The sequence below is a fragment of the Plectropomus leopardus genome, chromosome 3 (genome assembly GCF_008729295.1).
Source record: "Plectropomus leopardus isolate mb chromosome 3, YSFRI_Pleo_2.0, whole genome shotgun sequence".
Lineage (NCBI taxonomy): Eukaryota > Metazoa > Chordata > Actinopteri > Perciformes > Serranidae > Plectropomus > Plectropomus leopardus.
Window position 1 is genome coordinate 31,473,617 of NC_056465.1, and position 27,214 is coordinate 31,500,830.

General features: G+C 39.0%; 1 protein-coding gene across 2 annotated transcripts; it reads right to left on the reverse strand.

The window, feature by feature from the left end:
• Positions 1-2,383: 2,383 nt before the first annotated feature.
• Positions 2,384-25,829, reverse strand: LOC121940209 (protein-glutamine gamma-glutamyltransferase K-like). 2 transcript variants are annotated; one of them, XM_042483039.1, is made up of 14 exons: positions 25,744-25,829; positions 18,133-18,416; positions 17,841-18,032; positions 11,180-11,431; positions 9,114-9,232; positions 8,911-9,018; positions 8,085-8,262; positions 7,862-8,000; positions 7,576-7,768; positions 6,423-6,576; positions 6,030-6,314; positions 3,423-3,583; positions 3,192-3,328; positions 2,384-3,077 (listed from the first exon to the last, which is right to left on the reverse strand). In XM_042483039.1, the coding sequence occupies exons 2-14, from the start codon at positions 18,413-18,415 to the stop codon at positions 2,918-2,920; spliced, it is 2,361 nt and encodes a 786-aa protein (XP_042338973.1). In that variant the 5' UTR covers position 18,416; positions 25,744-25,829; the 3' UTR covers positions 2,384-2,917. The 2 variants fall into 2 exon arrangements, with proteins under 2 accessions (XP_042338973.1, XP_042338968.1); XM_042483034.1 differs by lacking the exon at positions 25,744-25,829 and adding an exon at positions 23,106-23,677.
• Positions 25,830-27,214: the final 1,385 nt, after the last annotated feature.

The window sequence follows — 27,214 nt, forward strand, 5'->3', positions numbered from 1 at the left end:
ACAACTCAGGCACTACTGGTTTGAACAATCAATAAATCTTTGCACAAACTGTTAGAAACTGTCTCTGGAAAATTCATCTGCATGCTTATGTTCCTCACGAAGGTCTTGATCTAACAACAATTCACTGAAATTAAAGACTTAAGTAGACAACTGCTCACCTTAGATGGTGTCTGGCAATTTGAAAAAAGCGCTCTCTTGATACACGATACCAAAAACATGCAAATCTGTTGCACCAGTAATATGAAATTCAAAGTTCAGGGACTAATAAATTTCTTTTTTTCTAGATAAAACAGCACATTTCAAAGTGGCCTTTTATTGAGAACAGCACAAGGCACACCTGTGTAGTATTCAGTATCTTGATTTGTCACACCTGTCAGCTGGATAGATTATCTTGGCTAAGGAGAGGTGCTCATTAACATGGATTTTATTTTATTTTTTAATTGTAAACCAAATTTAAAAGAAATAAGCTGTTCATGTCTTGGATCTTTAAACTTGTGAAAAATGGAAGCAAAAACAAAAATGTTTGTGATAATATTTTTGTTCAGTGTATGTAAAAAAAACTTTATGGACTGGAGACTGGCTTGTAAAGTGAGCACTCGTTACCAGCCCCTTCATTTTTTTGGACAGTATTATAGTTTTGGAAAGCTTCTGTTCTTCATCTTAACGCCCCATCGCAAACAAACACCATTCAAACAAACCCAGAGTGGCTGCAAGGTGGAGTGATTAAATGTGCTTCAACCACCTCTGTCTGGCGAGTGATGTGTTTGTGGAAGGAGAGAAGAGGATGTTTCACAGGGAGGAAACAAATTGAACTTCACTCAAACATTGTTTGTCACAAACTCCAACAGTGTAATTGAAATTTATTTTGCCAGGACTCATTTTCACTTCTGCTGTCAAAATTTTGCAACGACATGTGCACTCTGTTTGGGAGGAAAGGAGATAATAAAATAAGATATGGCAGAGGAAGCTGGATGATTTGTGAAGATACTTTGACCTGCCAGAAACACCAATTCGTGTCTATTGGGTCTCTTTGTCAGTGAGAAATCATAAAACATTTTTCATAACGTTGGAGTGTTCTTTCTGGGCACTGTATGCACCTGTGTGCTGAAACTGCAGTGCATTTCTTTAGCCCTGCCACTACCAGGTAATCACCAAAAGCAGTCAAACAAACTCATTTTTGGGCCCTGACTGCACTCCCATCTTAATCACTTTTGCAGTGAGTACAGAACAGGAAAATCTGAGAAAAGCTCTCCTATGTTCCACTTCATGAATGCAGCATGAGAGTGTGGAAACCCTCGACTCGCTGCCTGCCATGTGTCTTAATTGTAAAGGTCATCTAATTTAAATGTCATTAACATTAACTTCACCGCTTTGCACTCATCCTTCTGAGTCCAAAGAGCCAAAACAAACAGTGACAAGAAAATATAGTACTTGACTGTCATGTAACCAAATCAAAGTGTGGCAAATGAAGCGCAATTTTTAGCAACTTAGCACAAAAGCTAACTTGCATGCATGAATGAATCCAGCTGAACAAGAACACACTTTTAACTGTTGTGTTTATTAAACTCAAGGAAATGTTTATGCAAGTTAATGCACGTAGCTGGACGCTGGACGTAGCTGTAGCTGTTTTTTGACGATACTCTTTTGCCGATTTGAAACCAGCTCTGTTGTTGTAGCGCGTGGCTTCCCTTCTGTCACCAGCGCGGGAGCTCCCTGCTCAACTGCTGGTAGAGGTCCACTGGACTTTTGCCAGCAAATGTGCAAGTAGCTCAGACGATTTAGCCTCCTCATGTATCGTGAGCTCTGGGTGCTCATGGTACATGAGGAGGATAATCATGTACTTTTGTAGTGTAATTTGCTTTTACTGACATCTTTGAGTCGGTAGCGGCATCCTTGAACATCAGCAGCAGACGCAGAAGGATACCTACACCAAAATATGTAGATGTGAAAGTCCACTCACAAAGCAGCAGTATGTAACCACTTGGGATGAGAGCATGTTGGTCTTTCCCAAAGGCGGCCTACGGTGAAAATGCTTCCTGTACCCAAGGGGACTTTTTTGCTGCAACAGTGTAAGTTGCTATTGGAAAAAAATTGGCTGCAAGGCTAAATGGCTTTCCTGGGGGCCCGTTGCTGCTCTACCACATACAGTTAGTGCTTTTTCATTTTTTTCTGCCTCTGACCCTAAGACAACCTCAGTTTGCCACAACTCTGCTGTAAAATAACTTCTTGTCCCTTCTCCCAGAGTGGTTCAAGAAATTGCTTAATGCTGTTATCTTTACAGTACCTTCTAATTGTTTTGCTGTTAGTCCTCCGACACGGCGGCACGACCCTGTAACCACTGGCAACCCCTGCATGGCAACCAAAGATTTCTTGACACAGGACATCAGAAACAAACTGTTTTGTAATGTCACAACAAGCCAGCAGACTCTAGGATGCATTTTGAATTATTTTTGTTCTAATAATATAAGATCATTTGCAGCAGTATTTAGATATTTAAATAAAACAATTCTTTCTGTCAGCACATGGCAATGTTTAAAATAAATATATTGTATTAATATAAATACAAAACATGACCTCAGTGTAGAGCCTGTCTTTACAAAAGTACATTTCTTTTATTTAAGCTGCCCACTGTCCAAGCTGTGGGGTTACATTAAAATGTAATGAGTTTGGTGTAAGTCAATACTGGTTTTTATAAAATCTAGAAAGTTCTGTTCCACAAACTCCACATTTTTTCTTAAATGTTTCGTGGTTAATTGTCTCTCCTTGGTCATCGGTCATTTTGAAATTCCAAAGCAAAAAAAAGCAGCACTGCAGAGTTATACAGTTTCAAAATTGAACACTATCTTTCCATAGAAATTAGATTTTAAATAGACCTCTAAGAAAGATTCAGTGTCAAAATGTCTCTGTTATCAATTGGCTATAGAGCATCGTTGATTTTCTCATTCACAATGATGTCAGTCACACCGTCAACCTGTGTGAGCTGCTTGCAGTCTAATGTAGCCAGTAATTTCCTCGGTCCCGGCAGGGTGGGGACAAAGTGCTCAGTCAGAGACACTGAGGCACGACTGCCAATATCTCTGAGGGAAGGACAGGAAATGACAGTGGCAATCACAAAAGAGAAAGACAGACAAGGTAGTTCTTTTTTTTTTTTAAAAAAAAAGCAAAATATAAAGTATATTTTCCCTCCTCACCCATAATGAATCTTTCGAGCAGGTAGGAGGCCCAGTCCTTCCACGTGGAACATCACGGCTTTCAGCACTCGTGGTAGTGGGTTAGTAAATGAAATCTCTACGGCCATCTTCTCTCCGACCACGGCCTTCCCGATCGGCTGTGTAACAGAGCAACAAAGCAAGAAATCAGATCTGAATTCACGCCTTTAACTTCTGAAAAGTAATATTTTCCTGATTAATTGTTTGGCTTACCTTTAAGGTGATGTCTGGGGTCCTGAGCCGGAAGCTGAACTGAGTGGCGAGGACCTGCTGTGTTTCTTTGACCCTGCCCGCCAGTGTCAGCATCAGGGCGGCCTGGTCTATCAACTGGTCCTTGTAGTCTTCGTACAAGAGGGTCCACCCCACAGTCTTTACTGTAGACAGAAGTTGTAGGCACAGTATGTAAAAAAAATAACTTCTTTCTTTGCCACCTACCTCATTGCTTGGATAAGAATAGTGATATTTCTCAAACATCTGTCCGGTAAGCCTAATCTTAAACCAATTTGCACACTTATCTTTTTATCATTTTTATTTTGGTATACTTAAAGTTTTTTGTTATATTTTTAATATTGTATTTTCTATTGATATTTTATGAATAGACAGCTTATTCTTTCAGAATAGGCTAAGATTTATTTTTCTATTAAGCTATATTTTTTACTCATCTAGTGTGTTATGTGTATCACTGTGTTTTCACTGTTCCCATCAATACCTAATAACCTGCTGCTTCAACAAAATAATGTCCTAACTTGGGATCAATAAAGTAAATCTATCTGTCTGTCTGTCTGTTGGTTACAAACAACTGGCCTTGCTCCGTGTAAAGGACTACCAAAGGTACCATGAGGTGTTTAAAATTTGATGCGTCTCTCAGGGAGCCCTGTTTTTTGGGATGGAGGGTAAGAGGGTACTGTAACATATGCACACCACATTTAGACATGAATGTGCCTGCCTACATGCCAAAATAAACTATCAATGCATTCATAAAGAGATGATCTACCCCTGGACAACGAAGAAACAGAAAATATAATAACAGAAAATATCCAGAATTGCAATGTTTTCATGCTCATTTCAATGTTTCATTGTTATATCATTATGTTTTTAGGTTGTCTGTCCATCCGTTCTGTTCTTGTGAATGCAATATCTCAGCCTGTTGTTATTCCAAACTTGTCAGGCGCATCCGCACTGCCAGTGTGCTCAGCGTGCAAGCGTGACGTCAAAAGCCACCTTCCGCGTCCACGCACAGGCGGCGTCAATTGAGAATACGACCAGACAGAACTGGTCATGTGAGCATAAAATGCTGAAGACAGCATCAGGTAATAACGCTGCCTATGATGACGTAATATAGGGAACGCTAGTGGGGTGGCTGGGAGGAAGGTGGATGGGTTGCTTTCTGGAGTTCACTTCCCATCTTCATGTGAGGGTTTATTTTTTACCTTGCCTCTTTTGCCAAAATCTAACTATCCCTGACTTTTTTGCCTAACCCTAACCATGGTGACAGTTCATGCTGGTTGCAATAAACAAGGATGTTCTACTTTATCCCACCATGTGCATTTGTTGACATCACCATAATGGCATCTCAGAGCACAAACAGCTGACTCAGGAGGATACCTAAAATATCATATGTATGCAGAAGGTCACTGACTGAGAGGCACCATGATGCAAATTCAAAAAATGCACTGCAGGAATCAAATGACGGCACCAGCAGCAACATGCCCAAACAACCGGATGCAATCTTCATAATAGCTGCTGATTTTAATCAACTCATCCTTCAACACCAACAATGTAGCAGGATCAAGGACAAATTAAATTTCATTTTTTCAAATTTATTTTAAAAAATGACTGATAAATCTACCTTCTACGTTCTACCATGTGACGAATTGGGAGGTGCTGTGCTGCTTGTGAAGATGTGTGTAAAACACCCATGTTTTCACAAACACGGTTATAAATTGTAAGTGCAACTAGACTGGTTCAAAGAGGCGTATAACCATGTGTTGTCAATTGCTCTCTGCTGAGAAACAATAAAAATCCCAAAGCTCAGTGGACAGGTAATGGTTTGTCCAATGGTTTGTGTTGAACTATTAAACAAACAAGACCTGGGTTGCATCCAATGACAATTATGAAAATGGCTGCAGCCTCAAATGTTGGTCTGACAGAAAGCATTGCAGAATATTTTGTTTCATCAGCTACTCTAAACACAGCACCCAATGCTGGCTGCACAGTAAAACGTTCTGGAGGTAATGCCACATTGCAAATAAACCACCAGTAGAAACATGGTATGGTGCATAAATTGTGCTCCTACACATGGACGTTCACATCAGGGAGAAACAGCAAAGTGTAAATTAGACACAAATGTTATGTGCAAGTAAACATGCACATCAGACTGATTACTTATTCCATATACAGCAAAATATATATTTATACAGACAAGAACAATAGTGGCACCATAAATTCTCCAAATTTCTCAAATGAGGCCTGCTAAAGAGCTTGTGTCTCTTTTATTAGACCCATGTTCCCCGGTACTTTGAACCCTGTTTATGTGCTGTCATATTTCTTGGCTGAAAGCGCTAAAGTGTAAAGCAAAGCAGATAAGCAAATAATCGTATTTCCCAAAATGCCAAACTCTTCCTTTAGGTGAGATAAAAAGTTTTTCCGTGTGACTATTCTTTGCAGTTTGCAGAAGTTTCCACTAAGGAAATACAATGACAGACGCACTTTTTAAAATTATTTTTGGGAGTGAGAAAGCCTCTCTGTTTACACCTTTATAAGAACACTGGGTGATAAAACCTACACATTGTTCCAACAAGATTAAAAAGCTCCTCTCACCCTCATTGGGCAGCAGATCTACGTCTGCTGTGTCCTTTCTGACTGTAGCCTTGTGGACACCGGTGTAGTACATGACTGCCACCTGGCTGTGCAGGATGAGCTTGCGTTCCTCTGAGCTGCTGTTTCGCAAAATGATGTCCAGCTCTGCATTTTTTCCCATTTCAGGACCATCACCATCCATGGTCACTTCCACAGAGATGTCCTCTGCTGTGGGAGGGGAGTAGGCCTCTGCTTTGGAGCCGTAGCTGCATGCTGTTTCCACAGCAATGCGCTCTGCCTCTGAGCCTGAGAATAACATGAATGTTGAGTTAATTCAGTAAAGATTTGGTATAAATATATATATATAATAGGAGTTTTGTAATTGTGAGTTCATGTGATTTTGCTTGATGATACCTTCGGGGTGTTTGTAAAGGTGTGTGATATCATTGCGTTCATCAGAGCCGACCGCCTTTGTGCTGATGTAGTGGCCCACCGTCTTTTTCTCACTGTAGATTTGACTGAAGGTCCCATCGATGTTCTTCTGCCAGTAGATTTTATCACTGTTTACCTGAAAGTGCACAGATGACGAGCAAGAGCAAAAGGGAGTTAGAAAATAAAAAAAACAGATGGGAGCTGTCATGCATCGCTTGATGCATGCTATTCGGCTTTGGAATAGCACAACGTACATGGATAATATGTCAAACAACATCTGGGAAATCAGTTCACTCCTGTAGGTCAAGTACGTGACAAAAACCTAAATTTTATTGGGTGTTTCTCCTGCATAAATTTTGAAATTTTTTGCAAGTGCTGTAACTTTATGGATGTGCAAGAGTGCTCTTAAAGAGATAGTTCACTCCAAAATCAAAAAAACATATTTTTTGTCTTAACTGTAGTGCTGTTTACTAATATAGATCGTTTTGGTGTGAACTGCAGAGTGTTCGAGATATTGGCCATAGAGACATCTGCCTTCTCTCCAATATAATGGAACTAGATAGCACTTGGCTTGTGGTGCTTAACAGTAATGTTTCTTCCCAAAAATCATGACGCGGTTACACAAGAAAATCCACAGACCTTGTTGTGTGCAGTTTCACACAACTCTATGATTTGCAATTCTACTGAATTTTACCTGCGCATCACTGCACAGAAGGAAGCGTGCATCTACTCATGGAAGATGTAAATGTGAAAGGGGTGCTCTTAGGCTGACCTTTGACGTTAGCCAGCTCAGTGGTGCTTCGTGGGCTGGCGTGATAACAGTTGGCAGGTGTAGTGCGGTAGAAAGAAAAAGTAAAAAACATAAAACTGTTCTTTCCCATTTCAAATGATATTTTTCTATCTTTTTTCAGAAGTTTTCCTTTGGTACTTTAAGCACTACAAGCCAAGTGCCATCTAGTTCTGTTATATTTGACAGAAGACTGACATCTCCAAAACTCAGCAACTCACACCAAAACAGTCTAGATTGATAAATAGCACCAAAAGTAATTAAAATTAATTAATTATTAATTAATTAAAAATATGGATTTTTGATTTTTCTGTGAACTTTACCTTTAAACAAAACTATTCTACATACCTCTGCAAACACAAACTGAGCGTCATGCTTGAGGTAGACCTGGCCGTTGCGGACAGCGGTGAGAGAAGCTGGGCCACAGCGGAAGGTGCCCTGACTGGTCTCTTGAGGCGTTGCGTCGACAGCTTGCCAGCCTCCGTTGCCTGCAGGCAAGTCAGGACGAGCCATCCAGCAGTCGTTCCACACATGAAAATTCCTTCAGGGAGAGACTCGAAGGTCAGACTTAATAAACTATAGTGTGAAACATGTCATGATTAGGCAGCATCACAATGATGGTGACAGGACTTACCAGATCGAGTCAGTATTGAGGTTATCTATAGGCTCCAGGTTCTCGTCCAAATATATGTCTGTTGTCAAGGAGACGTCTGTGTCATGAGCCGAGCAGTAGTTGGTCACAGTGCGATTGGGGATGCCTAAACACCGTAACACTGGAAATAACAGTCATCGGTGAACTCCTGTCACACACATCACATACAAAAATCTGAAAATAAAAAACAGAAGAATCAGCTGACCTGTAGTGACGACACCAGCAAAGACCCAACACTGGCCATACTTAACGGGGTGTCCCCCGTTTTCATGGTATTCCTTCAGGATTTCCACACTTCCACTCCAAAATGATGGATTGGTTCCACCCCAGTAGTCCCCTGACCAGTCTCCCTCCAGGACACCACGGTCATCAAACGAGTTGATCTAGATCGAAAAATATTTTTTTTATTATATACACTCCAGGGTTTTAAGTTATGATCGCAGTTCCTGGAAATAGAAATCCAGGTGGATAAATAAGGTTAATAAATCCCTTGTATAACAACGTATGTTGATAAACATCAACATTCTTGAAATACAGAGAATTTATGTTAGGATTACTTGACCCAATTAAATATTTTATGAAAATGACAAATGAAATCATTTCAAATAATTTCTGAACAATTTAATTATTATGGCAATGCATCTACTAGTTGATGAGACATTTCCTCCCCAAAATATGAAAATATCAACCTCATGCTGGAACAAGACAAAAGGATCCTCAAAAATCAATATGACTCATCCTCCGGGGATAACGAATGTCTGTGCAAAATTTCACTGCAGTAGTGCATATGTAAGCATTGCAAAGTTTATATGGACCACTTTGTACTGGTGCTCAAAAAGGAGAAAAAATCCATCAGTTTAGATGCGCGGCTGCTGCAGGTATCCTGCAGAATCACTGCAGTGCTGTGTGGAAACTGTCATCATGGCCATATTACTGAGCTGGGTTCCTATAATGCTGGTCACTGCAGCACATTATCAAGAAAAATATGATATATGTCTGATGTATGTATGTATGATATATATATGTCTTACCATAGCTGAGATTACTCGCACCACATTAACCGGGTCGCCCCAACCAGACGGAGGAGTCCCACTCTTCTCCAGGACAAACAGACAGACAGCAAGAATCCCATCATCAAACTGAAAACAGAAATAAAGAGAAGCCAGAGAGAGCCAGTCAGTTTGCACTGCTCAGTTTGTTTACCGAACACTGAAAGATCACACAACACACTCACCTGTCCATAGTTCCATGTCCGCTCTGCAATTTGGTCCTGTGTGCCGTGGTAGATTATTCCGACATCATTCAGGACATATTCCTGCCTCTCGTCTTCGTTATCCATGAACACTGTGTCATCTGACAAAGACCAAGGAAAAACATCTTCAGAAAATGACTTTTCATTTTTATTTCTCTCTCTTTTTTTTTTTTGGTCAGTTGCTGATCTTATATCTGCAGTATATAACACACTTCATTGTGTTAAAACCACAACAGACAAAAAAAAAGATAGTTCTCAATATAGTGTGGTACAAGAATAAGTCCTAAAAGGCAAAATGAGGAGGTATTTTTGCACTTCAAGTTCCATCATCTCAAATTCAATAAGTTTTTTAAATGGTTTTTGGTTAAATGACTGATATAACATTTCTTGTAAAGTTGCTCATTGCCATCTTATCTTCCTGAAAGAAATTGGGCCAATTTATTTAGGTTTTAAAGGCTTACAAGAATTTCCGTTTTTTTCTTAGACATAAACTGCGTCAGTAAATACCCCAGTCACAAATTTTGAAGTCTTTACATTTCTTAAAAAATGCAGTTGTTAACTGTGAACACGGCTTTACAGCCTTATTGTGGTAGCAAAATGAAGTCGTGCCACTGTGGTGTCACTGGTTACAGACTAACATTAGCCATTTATGTCTGGGTTATGAATGATGCCAAAATTGTCTAATTAGGTATTATAGGGGGCAAAGTATAAGAACATGTGGTTCTTTTGAGGGTGATTCTCTTAGTGAAGTAGTTCAGCATTTTTAGAACATAGTGATTTGCTTTCTACAACAAGATGAGAAGATTAATGGGCCTAACTCACTAACTGTTCTTAAGAAGTATTTTTCTTATTTAAACCAACTAATGCAGTTTTCATAAAGTTTCTGACAATCATCAGTATTTTCATTTTAAGAGCATGTAAGTGTCAACATGTTCCTCCATTCAACAGTTCCATGCTATTATAAGGTTTAAATTATAATATTTTTTTCATTAATAGTATTTCTTGATAATTAGAATTCATTATTTTGCAAATTATGTTCTTTTTACATAAATAAACACCACAATCACACTTCAATTCGCCTTGATTAGGATAATTTGGAAGCATAGCATCTAATAATTAGTGATTAATCAGACTATTTGTAGACCTAAAGTAGGCTTGTTTCTGTTTTGGTCTCATATTTGAGATTAAACCTTTTTTTTTCTTTTACTGTATTATCGTGCACCTCTCTCAGTGTTCACTTATTTTATATCCACTACCGATGCTATTCAATTTGACAGCCTGTTTGGCATTCACTTCCAGCAGAAGTACTTGCAGAAGCAGTCATATGATGCCTCAACAGAACTATTGAACTGTTTTTTTAACATTTGTTGTTCAGTGCTCCACCCAATTTACGCTTTTGTTCGGGCATTATTGACCTAATTCTCTCAACTTTCTTTTCAGTAACTGTGTGTGCACACGGCTTTGCAGTCTCATTTCCTTTAATGGGGAGTGGCTGGGTGTTTTTCTATGCTAACTAGGATCAACTGGCAAATGTTTTCAATTTAGAAGAACAATAGAATTAATCATTATGAGAACACAAAGAACAAGTTTGCTGTTTAAGAACATGTCATGAATCCGATGCGAAATGGCAAAAAATGGCTTGCACACTGCAATTATCAATTATTTAATGCAATGATACCTGAAGTCCAGTATGTGAGCCATTTTCTGCCTTTTTACTTTTCATGTATTTTTGGTTCAGCGCCTGCTCCAAGTTTAGTTCAGATGTGTGTGAATACATTTGCGTATGAATCTGATGTAGACCTTTCTCAAGAACAAGTTAAAGAATAAACATAGAATTAAATTTGCGAATGAGGCCCAATGTCTCTCTCCGTCATAAGACTACAGAAAAAAAATCACTTATCAGCACCTCTACAGCTGATGTTTTTTAATCTTTACTGCAGGGTTATATGACTGTATTGTAAGGTGTTTTTTATTATTTTGGGACTTGAAGAATATTAATCACAATGTTTTAGAGAATGTTTTCTTTTTTACAAAAAACCTATGTTTACCTTCACACCAGGGATTAAACAACAGGTAGATGTCATTGGCTGGATTATGTTTGGAAACAAACTGGCCGTGTGTAGAGGTTGTTTCCACTATGAGCTGATATCGGCCGATGACCGCCGTGGGAGAGGAGTTCACTGACAGCTTTATTCTTTTGTCGTCTTGTTTCACAACAGCAGCCTCCCAGCGATCGTCCTCCAGCTCCTCCACCAGAGGGATGATTACGTGGGTTCCCTTTGACACTGTTGGCTGTGGTCCTGAGAGCGTAAAAGGAAACACATGATGGAATATAACGTGGAGGTTATTGTTTATGCATCATGCCCGAACAGAAGCACAACAGTTTTCAGTCACACAGTTCTCAAACAATTGTCTCCCTCAATTTACGCCACACCTGCATTCCTACCTGGTGGAGTATGTTTGAATAAACAGAAACCAAATGAGAAGGATACAGAACGTACTGTCCTGACAAGATGTCCAACCACACACACACACGCAACATGTCATGACAGCATTTGATCTCCGTGTAGCTGCACTATAAAAGAAATCTGGCAGCAGGTTGCTGTTCAGCTACAGCTGCTGCTCTGTCTGTCATGAACAATGCTGCTGTAGCTGCAGGGCTTCTGCATCCTGGGTATCAAGAGAGATACCAAAATTCTAATTTAAATCCAGGGATTTGAATTTATATCAGAGATTTAATATGCAGACTGTTTTCTGTGATAAAGAAACTCACGATTCCCAACATTAAAAAGCTTTTTCCCTTCAAAGTGAGTGTGGAAAAATACAACCCTCCCTGGTTTTTGTTTCACCCTCTATCCTCACTGGGTGTGACCTTGTCTCTTTTTTTGCTGTCTAACGTCCTCACAGAATCGAGTCACTATGCTGCAATTTCACCATGAAATGTTAACTTGAAAAGACTGAGTACAGGATGTGTGTGACAATGACTACGTTTACATGCACACTGATATTCCACTATTATTCTGAACTGGACAATATTTTGAATTTGATATGCATAATGTAAACAGCAGAATTAGCCCCCCGAATTTATTATTTTCTGCTTAATGCTGTGTTCACACTATGAGCAACACAGCAACAGGCTACAATTGTAACACCTTCACCTTCACACACCTTCACATAACTGCCTGGCTTTTGGAAAATCAGACGTGAACATTTTCATCAACATTGTGTGTTGTTTACTAAAACACTACTGCTGTTATATTGTGTAACCTGCTGCTGACTGCCAGGCGGTCAGCTGGGTAAGTATGAAATATCTATTTCATTGACAACCTGCCTAACTTTGTGTTAGTTACAGTTTCTACAAGGTTTTAGAAATATATTGTTATGCTGTAACTGCATCTTTCAACCTTTTATTAAAATCTACATTATGATACTTCTGATTTATCTCTGCGTCTGTTTATTGCTGTTTCTTGTTGCTTTAGCTTCTCTGCATGTCTGCATGTTATGCTTAATTGTGTGCTTAGTTGCTTCATGTTGCGTGCATGGCTATTTGTGCTAAACACTACATGTTGTTGCTGTTCTGTTGTTTTGTACCGGCGTTCTGCTGTTTCTTGTTGCTTTGCTTGACCTCTGTACTGTCTTGAGAATTCCTGTATGTTATTTCTATAACTGTCTTTATGATGTCCTGCTATCACTGTTTTGTGATTTTTCATTTTATAGGTTTTAAAACATCTTGCCAAAGAACTACAGTTGAAAATTAAACATATGGCTAATACTGGCACAATTACAGAAATGGTGATTAATGTGTTTTGTCCTCATAAATAAAATAAATGAAATTAAATGATTTTCATTTTCAATGGAAGCCAGTGACATGAAGCTACAAAGGGAAGTTTGATGCTTTAAAGATATTTTATGACCAAATACAAACTTCAGATGATGCAGTTGAGGTGCTCTTCTGCAAGTAGAAAACAAAAACAAATGATGTTAATGACATTAACAAGCGCTTGAACAACAGTTAAAAGTGACTCGGCAGTGGCTGGTCATGTTGTTGTGTTGCTGCTTGTACATAAAATGTGGGATTTGCTGGTATTATTCATGTTTTAATGAAGCTCAGCATAAGTCAGCATCAAAGTCTTTCCCTTTTATGTTTTATTCATTCACACTTCTCCATCTCACTCTCGCCTCTTCCTCCAATAAGCTGCTTATGGGTGCTCGCTCTTCCAGTTAACTAAACAAAATTTGATATTTATCAGCCAATAATGTTGCAACTGTCAAACTTCAAGTCTTTTCTCCTCTCTCCTGCTGTCAGCTTCAATTTTAGCTGGATTCATTGCACCCTCCTTCACCCTATTCACCTCCAGTCATTGTATTCAGTGCCTCAGGTTGAGTTCATCAAAAGCCTCCTCACATCCAGATCCTCAGCACCCTCTTCATCTCATCACCACCACGTCGAGACTCCGCGGAGGATTCTCCTTTCTACGACAGCTTTACCGCCCTCCCTAACCCTTTGAAACCTGAAGCAAGATCACTTATGCTGCTTTCAGATGCCTTTCACAAGTACTTAAACTTTTGAACTCTGTGGAAATAAATATTGTTTTTTCCAAAAACGTGGGAAAAAGGCAATGAGCCACTTGGTAACAAATATTCCACAAATTGAGAAAAAATGAAGTAGGTTTAGAAAACTAATTTTAAAAAGCTAGGGAGAAATCTCTGGGGAAAAATGAAAAATGCTATGAAAAAATTACATATTTAAAATTCTGTTGTGGTACTATGTCCGGGTACATTAATTGGAGTATCCATGTAATCAGGAACATTTGTGGAATATTTCCCTCCAAAAAAAAATGATAGCATACATGCCACTGCATTACGCCAACCAACAAACTGAATTTGTATGTAGGTGACCTCCTGTCATTTCCTGTTGTGTCAGAATCATGTTAAAATTCTACATGCGTACAAGAAAATATAAATAATAATAGCCAGACTTCCATGAAATTCACTCAGCATGGTTACGCTCCCCAGAGGATAAACCCTTTGGCCGTGTTCAGTTGGAAATTTTATAATTTAGATGAAGCCAGTCTGTTGACGTAGCAGGAAGCCAACAGCACAACACAATGCGGCAGCCCCCTGCATTGTTTTCAGTCTAAATATGTGCTTAAAGCAACAGTTTGGCATTTTGTGGAAATACGTTTTTTTGCTTTCTTTCTTTGCTAAATACATGACACAGCCAGGAAGTATCTGCTCCTGGCCACGCTCAGGCACATGTAAAACATCAACAACATATCTCATAATCTATGAGGCAATACATTCACGCTCCCAGAGGGGGATTAATCCTTCATTTTCTCCTGTCATGAGTGCCTTTACCCCCTCAGGAACAACTTTACATTTTCAGTCCTGCAACAGGTAGGACTCTAACAATAGCAGAACTGCCAGTGTTCATTCAGTGAGGTGTTGTTAAAACTGCAGCCTCTCAGAGCCCTCAGGGGGCTTCAGACTTTGAAACAAACCTGAAACAACAAAGTCAGCTTGTTCAACTTTCATTAACCTTCACTTGAATTTTGGAAACAATGCTCATGCTGATTAACAGTAGACTGGGCTGTGTTTGCTTCACACTGCAGGGCTTGCATTTCAGAATACATTGTTTGGACTGCTTAGGGCAGGGATACTGAAGTTACAACCCGCGGGCAAAATCTGGCCCCGGAGAGGGTGCTAGGTGGCCCCCAACCATTTTCTATTTCACAATTAAAATAAAGCGATTCTCCCTGGGAATTGTTTGGTACTTTTGATAAATATAAGGTGCCAGAGTGCATAAAACAGAATTAAAATATTCATTGATCCTAAAACCGTCTCATAATCCTAGATATGTCTTAAAATCCTAGAAATATCCTTAAATCCAAGAAACGTCCTAAAATTCTTGAAATGTCCTTAAATCATAGATTTGTCATAATATCCAAGAACCGTCATAAAATCCAAGAACCGTCATAAAATCCAAGAACCGTCATAAAATCCTAGAAATATCCTAAAATCCTAATGGGCCCCTGGCCTCCTGTCATTTTGCAAACGTGGCCCTCAAGCAAAGCAAGTTTAGTATCTCTAGAGTAAAGGGTATGATAGACACTGCTGAAAACAGTTTGAAGTTCTATTATGAAATTAAATATCTACCATTTAGAGAGTGGTGGCATGACTTTAAAAAGACTAAAAACTGGCTTTTTTCCGCAACTGTTTTTGTCCTGCTGCTTATTTCTGGTGTGGCAGATGGCTTTTTAAAATTACTGGACGATTATTCATGATCAGTGTTGGATTTTTTTGCTACTTTCCATTGCTATTCATATAATCTCTTGTCTCTCAAGGAAACAGAGTATAATTGTGGGGGGAAAAACAATTATCTCTGGTTACTTTCTTTGCAAAATAGCAACCATTAAAGAATGCATGTTTCCTCAGTGTTAAGCTATGAGCATAGGGTAAAATATTCGTTTCTGATATGAATGCAAAGCCTTTTTGTAAAAGAGACACTGTAATTATTCTCTTCAAGCTTCACTTGTTATCACACACAGCTATAATTGTAGGATCTATATTGGTCTGTGTCCCCTCTGCTTTACCGTACTCAACACAATGAGAGAGGGAGCATTAGTGGCATCGTCGACAGCGAATTGTCGGCACACTGGATTTTTAGTTGGAGCTGGACTGAGGACTCGGCATCCGTAAAACGCTCTCCCTGGAGCATAGCAACCAGAACTGTTACCATAGCAATAGTCACTTAAAATCTCTCTCCCTCCCTCCTCCCTCTCTCTCTATAAATCTATCTCACTCACAAATGCAACAAAATCTAAACTCTCACCACACACGAGCAGCCAAATTACAGATTGAAAACGCAAAAATAAAAAGCTAAACTTCTTGCTGGTACATGTTGTTTTTTCCCACAAGCCGTCAACCCCTCACCTTCCTCTCGTTCCTGTGACTGCCTAGAAAGAGGGAAGTCTTAATTATCATGTGTAGCTTTGCACGGGGTTTCTAAGTGTGAGGCTGGATTGTGTCCATCCAGTTTCACACTTGGCCTCTTAAGCTCAGAGGCCAGTCATGTGGGAAATTCATAAAAATTAAATTAGTATTCAAAAGCATGACTGCTGCCTTGGCTGTTGTTGGAATCATGGTCTGTTTTGTTGTTGTGAAAATTCCCATTTTTATAATGTTGCCTTGGTGTCTGATTAGAGCTCTAAAACATGATAACACTTAATGGATCTTAAAGAGGTATTTCACTCCTGGAAAGATGGTCTTTTAGTAAAACTAGGATGACAATAGAAAGAACCAAATACTTTTGAAAGTGTTGCTTTACGGCCAGAAAAAACAGAGTGCACTGTGCAGCTCTAGACCAATAAAATGCTCCTGCTGGTGGGCAACGTAAAGCAAACTTGTAAGTGTGAAATTACAGCAGCCAGCTGGCAAGAAATAGTCTCTTATTACAGTCAAACTAAACCAGCCCATTCTCATTCTGCCGATTTGTCAGTGCAAGAACTGCAATACTGCTGCCAACCAACGGCAAAAGCCACCTTTTGCGTCTGCATGATAAACCGCCGGACATTGTTAGCTGTGAATACGGCCTTACAGAACCGTTTGTGGTGCTACGATACATCGCCGGATGGTTGGACGCCACCTGCCCTGGCAGCATGATACACGGACAGTTGGCGTCAGATCAGAATGCGGCCAGATGCGACCTGTTGTGTCTGCATGATACGCCACTGGACGGCGTCAAGTTGAAATGGTGGACGGATCCAACAAACCCAACATTTTCATTCGGGAGTCTGGTGTTTTCTTCCTGTCTGAATATGATGTGATTTGGGGGGTTTTTCTACACCTTACCATGTGCTCTTTTTTGCCTAATCCATCTGGGCCAGTATGTGCATTTGTTGATGTCCTGGCTTTGGTTGCCATGTGCTTTTTTTGCGTAAAAATAACCAGGTGCAGCCTCATCCCACCATGTGCTAATGTTGACATCAGGATAGCAACATCCTGGAAGGTAAAGAGCAGATACAGAGGGATACCTAGGGCGTAATATGTAAGGGCAAAAGAGAAACTGCAAAGCGCAGATATGTCACAACTTGGGCTGAGGACGCGTTGGTGAAACAATGGCGGCAGACCTGGAAATTATCCTGAATTACACTTAAAAAGCAAGTGAAAATATGTTTCTGAAAACAACTGAGGTGAGAATTAAGCGAATCAGTAACAGAATCTTGGTTTATATTTGATCAGTGCTGCTTAGTTTTACTGTTTGATCTCAGTTTTTTGGGCCTCTGTTTTCACAATTTCCACCTCCTGTTCACAACCTCTTGCTCTCACAGCCAAACAGTGCACTAAAATGTGTTTCCGAGAACATTTTAGGCCAGAAATCTTAGGTGCAGCAATATAATCTTGATATACATTCAATCAGCACTGCCTAGATTTACTGTTTGATCAGATTTTGGCCCAAGTTTGAAAGAGAGAGAGAGGTAGGTCTGTCTCTTGCTCTGCTCTATACTTTCAGTGTATGGGTGGCGGGAAAGACAAAAAAAAAATGCAGAAATACAACCTATAGTTCAAGCATCAGTCCTGAGATCCAGCGAAATTCTCATACCACCCACACTGTTTTGATACAAAACTAGTTGAAAATCTGCAAAGTATCCCTCTACTGCGGTACTCAAATTCAGCAGCCACACTGTGTATGTGAAGCAACAGACTAACCTGTTTTAAGCTCAAGGTGAAGCTTGTCATTTGTTGGGCTAAAAGGTCGAGACAGAGTAATCCACATCTGGAAATTCTGCCCTCTGCGAATAATAAAATCATCACTTTGGTAGAGGTCTGTGTGGTGCTCGGTGCGGTTCTCCCCTGATTTGCTTTTCATCAGGTCTATCGATTGCACTTTCAGGAGGAGCTCTGTGAAAACAAAAACAAATATATGAAGTCTATCACACCGGCTGGCATTTACTTAGTTTGATAAATAACACAATTGCGAGCTCTCTGGGATGACAGTTACCATCAAGCTCACTGTCACCGGGCTTCTCCCCATTTATCCCGTCCTCCTTTTCCGGCTCATCAATCCCTGTCATCAAAGTGTCTGTAATGTCATCATCATTTGGCTTTGGACAGCAGCATGGGCAGACCTTACGCAGCCACCTCCGACAAGCATTTTCTTTCTCAGCATTGTTCTCCTCTGGCTCTTCTTTTTCTTCCTCTGTGTCCTCCCCAAAGCCGAGAGTGACGGATGGAAACCGACCCACTGCAGATCTGTTTCTGATTGATAGTGTCTCGACAGGCATCCTGAGGGGAAAAAAAAAACACAGTGAGGAAACTGGGCCTTTTTTTTCATTGATTTTGCATCGGTTTCCTAAAGGATAACACTTTTTTAGTAGGATTTAACACCCCAGTCTTTACACTTCAGACTACTGTGCATATTTTCCTTTCGGCTTAAAAACATAATTAAATTACTAAATAAGACTAATCATAACCCTCTGAAACCTGAGCAAATTGGATTGATTTCTTTCCAAAACATAAGAAGAAGGCAATGAGCAATTTAATAAAGATTCCTGTGTGCTACACCAAAAGCCACAGAGAAATTATTAACTCCTGTTTAATGCTCGAAATCTTAAGTGATGAATTTATTACAGCGGTTCACCTTGTCAGACCACAGCCCTGTCTATAAGAACTCAAGCCATCAAATAATTTAACAGCTCGCACACTGCAGGGCTCCAGCGCCCACTTATTTATTGCACCTCGGTGACATACTGACTGCTCTTCACAGTGCCAGCATCTTGGAAAAAAGCTTTTTTTAAATCTCACTTCATGTGATTGCATCATGTGATTGTATGTGTATCTACGAATGTCAGCTTCAGTCTGATGAAGGGCAGTTGTGCTTGAAACGTCACAAAAAGTAAATATTGTTAGGTTTTGATGCAATTGAAACGTAAGTGACTCAGTCGGTTTGGTCAAGGTTGCACTTTGGTAGAAATTGGAGAAAAGTCTCAATCCATTACTCTTTTAAATTTTAAACTTTAAAATTTTAAACATTTATTTATTATGTGTAGCTATATTCTAGCCTTTGTGGGATAAAAACCCGTTCTCAGATCAGTTGCATAGGAGTAGTTGCTAAAAAAAATGTATGTGCGTAGACATGAAGAATTAGTAACGCCAAACCAAACCCATCCTGATCCAACTCTTACATGAAATGTAACTAAACCCAAACAATTAATGCTCTATATGTCTGTTTGTTTGTAAAGTATCCTTATGTTCATTATTGTTCTTGCTTTCTTACTTTTATCCAGTATCCAATCCAAAGTCATTGCTTTGTTGACTTTGTATTTGGTAATATGTACATGCTAAATATTGAAGGGGTTAAAAATGTGACATAAAAAATGTTTTAAAAAAAAAATCATCTTCAATTCAGTTTTATCTATAAAGCCCATTATCACATATCATAATTTGCCTCATAGGGCTTTACAGTATATGACATCCCTCTGTTCTTAGACACTCACAGCAGCTAAGGAAAAACTCCCCCAAAAAACCCTTATAATAAAAAAATTGTGAATACTTTACCAATAACGACACAACAGTCAATCAGAGTTCAATGTGAAATAGATTTACTGTGAGTCTCGAACATTACACACGTGAATTGAGCTGATCCCAGGAGCAGGCTGACCTATCCCAATATTAAATTCACTTTTTAGCTGTTCACATTCCTCCTGTGGTTCTTGTTAGCAGAGCCCACCTGTCGTTACACCTTCTGATCACTACTCCCTACTTCAGCCACCATTATTTCTTGAACTCAAAACACACTCAGTGTATCAGCCTCATCTCGTGAGCACACTGACATCACCTGAGTGCAGATACACAAACCAACTCGAGGGCAGACTGAAAAACCACACGTCAACTTGTACAGACAGCAGAGGCACCACCACTATTTTTAGCTCACATTTAGAGTAACAAAATAAAACAATAATTCTCTGTTTATTAATTCCGATTATGGTTTTTATTGAGACATTTGGTTAAGTGAAGAATAAATAAATATCTCTCACTATTGATCACTTCAAGCTTTTGAAACTATAGCTTTATTTTAACTATTTCGCTTAATTTTTGTTATTTATCATTATTTTTTTAAACTATTTTGTCATCGAACCATTATTTTTTAGATATTTGTTTGAAGCATATGTCCCTACAGTAGGCTTATTTTCTTCTAAATTAAACCGTTCACCCATTATATCTACTTAATTAAAATAGGCCAAAAAAAAAAAAAAAAAATAGATTTACTGTCTTGTGGTCATATGCCTCCACGCACCAGTCAATTAGTTTACATCCATGTTTGTTAAAAACGTAGTGTCACCATTTCAGTATCTGTCCAAACCTCTCCCTTTTAGAGTCTGAGTTAGGATGTTGAGTAACGGCTAGGTTTTTTTTTTTTTTTGCAGAACACCATGATGTAAAATGATGTTGACCTTTAACCTTCTGAAAATGTCATCACTTCATCATTTCATCCTATTAAACATTTGTGTAAAAATGTTGTCATAATCAGCAAATTAATTCTTGACTTGAAGCCAAAAACAGTGATTTTGACCACCATATTCTAATCAGTTCATTCTCGAGTCCATGTGGAGGTTTGTGCCAAATTTGAAGTAATTCCTTCAAGGTGGTCTTGAATTATCAGGTTCAAAAGAATGGTATGGAAGTATTTATGGTCAGGTGCACGGACAAAACATAACAAAGATACTGATAAAGTAAACAGGACTTACAATACTGTAAAGATATATTAACAATGTAATCTATTATAAAGAAGAACTGATTGTGTCTTATTTGCATGACAGAGCTCATTTTTTTTTGTGAGAATAACACAAAATGAAATCGGATCCCTGAATATTGCCGCTAAACAGAGAACAAATCATACAATCATCTTGAATTGTTCATTTCAGCTCTGTACACGCAGAGAATAATTCCTCCTGGCATCAGGCAGGAAGGCTGCTCCACTCTGTGTTACCATCAGGACACATCTGGAGCTGATTCACTGATACTGAATTAGAATCTGATTTATTCTGTCAGTGAACGTATGCAGGAGGTTCTCTGGGCAAGTGAGCACATGCTCTGATTCACAACTGTGCTATGAAACAAATTTCCTGTGTTTTGTATAACGATCAAAAGACCATGCTTTGTCACCCCAAATAAAGTCACATTACCCTGAGAATCCAAGAGGAAAAAATGAAATTCTGCAAAACCTAAGCAGGGAAGATGCCTCAAATCCATCTTATTTTTTTATTTTCTCCCTCTAGTCATTTCGTCTCACCTTCACTCATTCACTCTGATCTGACCTGCATCTTTCAAGCAATTCCAGTTTTCATGACACACAACAAAACCACTGAAAATCTTTCCCCACACACACTTTGTCAACAGTGACTATTAGGTGGCCAAACAGGTTTTGATGAAGCAATAGCAATAGACTGTCGATGAGTTCACTCCTGATTCAAATTCCAAGTTGAGACAGTGAGCAAATCACAAAGAGACACTACAGGTGAAGGAACGCCTGCTTCTCCTTTCAGCTCCAGGTTGTGTGTCACACTTTTTTTTACAGCAGACAGACGAGACAAATTACTATGTTAGATGGAGGCTTCAGGGCATTTCTTCACTCACAAAAAAGTGTTTTAGTGCAGCAACTGAAAGTAGGCTATATAGTATTAAAATAAGTACGGTATGCTCCCAAATCATTCTGTAACCAGATGAAAGTCACGAGGCAATGATAGATGGTGAATAAGACTGAGAGGATGATGATGAATGATAGCAACTCTGTGACACTGTACTGAAGCAAAGCAGAGCTTTTTGCTCAGTATTTTTTAGCAGGCATTTAACATGTTCATCACATATGCTACGTTTATGTGATGTCAGAAGGTCGTAGTTTCTGTGTTTGGAAGTCATTTTTTTGACTTCATCATGTTCATGTGCTTTGAGGTTAAAGAGGGAACAACATGGAAGCTACAAAAGAAGATGCGTTGCGTTTTAATGCTTTGAGCATTTAAACGAGTTATACATGTTATATATGATATTGTTGCAGTAAATCTAGTGCACTCGACATGGACAGCAGTTAACTTTAATACCATGTTACACTATATGTGTATTAATAAAAAGGTTTCTAACCACTGACCAAACATTAACTTGCCTGCCATGTTTATGCATTTATGACGTCAAGCCCGCAACCCGTGTTATCAAACAACATCGTTATCAATGCTATGCTTGCCTGGCATGCTTTATAGTTAAAGGTTTGCTTGCTTAGTACGGCTAATAGATGCAAAAACTAAAATGGGAAACTATTAAAAGTAAATGATAGCTTCTAGGAACAAGATATATATATGTATATATATATATATATATATATTTTTTTTTGTTTTTTTTTTTTTTTTTTTTTTTACCGTCAACTGTTGACACTGTTTCCATGCTTTTTACCATTTCTGCTGCCCTGAAATGTCACACAAATGTCACAACTCAGCAACTCAGGACTCATAATTTCCCACTCATTATTATGACTTTAGAGGGCCATGTTTGTGCTCGTAAATAAGCTAAATAATATATTTCTGAGAAGCATGTGAAGACAGCATTCGATTTTATCTGCAAATCCCCACAATGATTAGAACTTGGAAGCCTCAGTAGGTTGTGAAAGTTTACCGCAGGGTTGGCCCTCCAAACTGTGTACAAGTGAGAATGAAATCCACAACAGCAACCTGCTTCAGTGCCAAAAATACACAGAACAAACATTTAAATGCAAATGGTGTTTTTTGCTTACATTTTTCACATAACCAATCCTTTTTATGCACACATAAGCCCTCTCTTTCAATTTTTCGTCCAAAATTTGTTAAAATCCAAGTCAGTGAGCCCATCTCCTTTTCAGAGATAAGCAGGATAATACATGGCCTCGTGTTGTAAGGATCTGATCACAATACCAAGCTGAAAACATCCCACTTCTTGCACCATACTCACCAGACATGTCACCCACTGAGCCTGTTTGCGATTCTCTGGATTAGTTTGTGCAACAGCGTGCTTAAACTCCTGCCAATATCCAGCAACTCTGCACAGCCATTGAAGAGAGTTCGGCCAACAGTCCACAGGCCACAATCAATGATCTGATCAACCTTCTGTAAAGATATGTTGCACTGCATGAGCCAAATGGTTTTCATGCACATACTGACTAATTCTTTGTGGTATCTGTGACTAAAAAATACATTTCTGCAGCATTAGTCATATGAAATCCTAATTGAAGCCCCATGCACACCTGTGATGAAACGATGCTGTGTAATCAGCATCTTGATATGCCACAGCTGTTAGGTGGATGGATCATCTTGGAAAAGGAGACTGATTTCAACAAATTTATGACAAATGTTGAGAGAAATGTATCTATACTGAGTGTCTAGGACTCAGTCCACCCTGGGCATGGCCTGTTTCCTCCTCTTTCCTCTGGTAGGAGATGCAGAGCAATTAAATTCAGGACAAACACTCAAAAAATAGCTTCTTTCCCAAAGCTGTCACTTCATTGTAACCTCTCCTTCCCTTCCCTCTCCCCACAACAACTGAAAAAAGTAACAGCGGAGAGCACACCCACACACTTGCACTAGCTACTTTTTACAGTTCCTATTGTATTTTTAGTGTTAACTTATTTGTGTGTTTTTATTCTTAATTTATCTGCATTATTGTGTGTTTTTGCCAAACTTACATTTGTTGTTTTTAACAATAACAATAAGGAACATGCAAAATGGATGTGAAAGGATGGAGCAAAAAAAAAAAAACGTGTTACATTTGCATTTCACATTCAGGGAGTTTAAGGCGAGTGACTTTGTGTAACTGTGCTCCATATGGTTGAGATTACAGTCTGCCTGCAGGGTATCTCAGATCCAAAGAAGGTGCAGACCCACACAGATCAACAAAACACTTTCACTGCATCCAATAAATGAAAATGTTTGCAATGCTGTAAACTAACACAGTGAGATGGGGAGCCCTCATCGAGCTGCACAGTGGCATGCTGTTGATGACAGGAAGCCCGATAGCTGAACCTGCAATGACGTGAGATTTCCGTCGCTTCATCATTTGCTGAGCTACATTCCAATTACTCAGACTTTCTGTCTCTCCGGACTGTGGCATAAATGTGCAACTTAATCACAAGCAGATCTAGAAAATTTGGTCAAATGAAGTCACTCCCATGATGTCAACAGCAGAACCAGACTGCCAAAATGCTGTAAAAATACAACCAAATTCAAATGGTAATGTACTTTTTTCTCCCAAAATATAGTAAATCTCTGTAAATCTTTAAGCCAGTATTAAACTGTAAACCTTATATTCTAGTGTTAAACACTGCAATATTTTCAACTGCAATATAATGTTTAAGTCATTTATGGTATTAATACTGTAAATAATAAGAAGCTGGCAACTACATGTCATTCAACAGAAATCTACACCATAGACATCCTTGAAACCTAAATTTGACTTGATTTAAAAAAAAAAAAACATGGAGTGCAGGCGATGGGCAACTTAAAAAAATAACAAAAAGATGGACCCCAAAAGGTGCTAATAATTATTATTTTATATTTTTTTATTTTTTGTATTCTCCCAGGACATTTCATGTGAAGCTGCGTATTACTTTTTTCCCTCTGTTTTTGTAAGAAATCATACCAATTTGCTCAATGTTTCAAAGGTTTAAATGCTTGGGAGAGGCACAAGAAAACTGATGATCCAGTTTTCAAAGTGTTATTAACAGTAATTTGCTGATGAAGTTATTAACAATATTGACACTGTAAAATCACAGTAGGATGCTGACAACTACAGCTGCTTGTAGTTTACGGTAATTCTAAAAGAACATTTGTTAGAGCGCAGCATGTTAATGTGCTATTCATCCATATTTTTCTCCAGGAGGGTGGTGATCCAGTGAAGCATCCCTCTGCTGGACTCATGACCCGTTGCCTTGAGGCGGCTCATTTCGAACCACATTGAGGGAAACAAAGGGATCTTCACTGGTGACTTCAGAATTAAAGTATTCAAAGTGTTCAATTTAACACACCAACACTGACTCTGCGTTTGACCCTGAGCCAAGGAATGTAAATGTTATCACATCAGTCTGACAATATTGCTGTAAAAAATTGGTTTGCTGTACTAAATTAGACATGAACTACAGAGATGTGGCTGCTTTTGGATGAAAAATAGTCAATATATCCCTTATTTTTGTAAGAAAATGACCCCTTCCAGTAAAATATTGGGATGGAAAACAAGTAAATAATATATTTTATAGCTTTCTAATGCAACTGTGAGTGCAGAATCCATTCAGGCAATGGACTGCCAGTTATAAAAACACAGTCTTGTTAATCATGCATGAAATGGCACTCAGTGAACTTTTAGACTATTATTTGCATAATCCTGGAATGATAGCAAAGTGGAAACACAGCAGTACTTTGTTCAGAACTCTCATTTTCCTATAAATCAAGTGAATTACTTGGGTGTGAAATCCAGCACTCTGTTCAGGAGAAAAGTTTTAATGAGAGTATAGTTAACAACTTTAAGTCATAAATCAAAATTTTCTCTAACAGGCTGTGCGTATACAGAGCTGCATGTGAAACAGCTGGTTCAAACTCACTCAGTTCAATGGTAGAAGAAATGGGACTGGAGGAGGAAATCTTCTCTTCGCTGTGTCTTTGTGTTTCACAGCCTGTGACTTCAGACCTCCCTTAAATACTTGTGAGCTAAGACAGTGAGGGCACGCCTATCTGCTGCACAGACTGCAGTCAGATATTTTCCAAAAGCAACAACTGAAATCATCTTGGTAGAGAGTCAGTAATCACTCACATGCATGTACGAACAGCAACAGTAGAGGAATTGGACCAAATCCTGTCGTCCTTGTCCTGAATTCATTCATTTATTCACTCATTCATTAAACTGTACACTTTATCACACTCCATTTACAAAGAACCGCTCTCAAGGTTACTCTCACAAGCAATCAGGGCCAGTAAATCTGCAGGTTACTTTTTTTTCAATAGAGAGAGAAGGAATGAAGGTTGCTCATAGTAGGAAATACAACTGGCTACATATAGTAGATAGGGGAAAATGAGTGCTGGTAAATATCTATTGAAATAAAAATAAGTAAACAAATTTCTCTCTGCAGACATTTTGACCTGCCATAGTAAGAAAGCTCAGGTGAAGTTACAACAAAAACTCAACTCCAAGGCTATAATCACCAGTTTTACATTGGGAAATGACATACTGTGAAATACTGTGACATTTATTTTGACATATTATGTATACTCGCATATCCACATGCACGCAAGACCAACGACAGCTTGTGGTATATGCACTCCAGTGTTTACATGCTACCCCGAAGCCTCCCTGACACACAGCAGTTTAAAATCTGACAAAGGGACTTGTTGCTTGCTGCTAACTCCACATGTCTCTGTCTGTGTGGGGGAGGCCTCTGGGTAGCATGTAAATACTGGTGCATAGGAGAGCAAAGCTCCTACACTAGGAGCTACAGGCTACAACAAGGCTAAAAACAAGGTGCAAGTGGCGTTTTTCAAAAGAACTTGGCACGTCGGGGCTTCATGATTCCTTCTAACAAGATGTATGAAGACATTTTGTGGTTTTATTATGTTTTTTTTTAACGGTTGATTCTGGGTCAGCATTTGCTTTAATTGTTTGGGAGATGAAAGTAATGCTCTTTCCTCATGAAACTCGGACAGTGTTTTGTGGTCTATAAAACTTCACCCAACTTTCCATTAGCATGAGGGTGAGTAGGTAATGACTGAAATTTTATTTTGGGTGAACTATCTCTTGTACTCATCACTGGGTTTTAGAAATAATATCTGCACTACTCTATTGGGTGTAAAAGAGAGAGTCATGGCGGTGAGCCCAGATACACACTTACAGGACTGAAGCAGCTAAATGATCTTATCACACTTACACCTGTTTTTTTCTTCTTCATGTTTTGACATTTGTAAATATCTTAACCATTGAGTGGGATGGTCCACTCCTTGTTCTCAGACATGTCTGGCACTCTGTGATGAGGTGGTTCATCTACTGTTATAACATGAGTTGGATGATGGCGTTATTCCCAC

Excerpts from the sequence above, each read along its gene's own strand:
- LOC121940209 (XM_042483039.1), bottom strand. The coding sequence starts at position 18,415 with ATGCCTGTCGAGACACTATCAATCAGAAACAGATCTGCAGTGGGTCGG. Across the intron at positions 11,432-17,840 it reads TCACCTTGAGCTTAAAACAG|GACCACAGCCAACAGTGTCA; the intron begins GTTAGTCTGTTG and ends TTACGCTCTCAG. Across the intron at positions 9,233-11,179 it reads GTTTAATCCCTGGTGTGAAG|ATGACACAGTGTTCATGGAT; the intron begins GTAAACATAGGT and ends GGTCTTTGTCAG.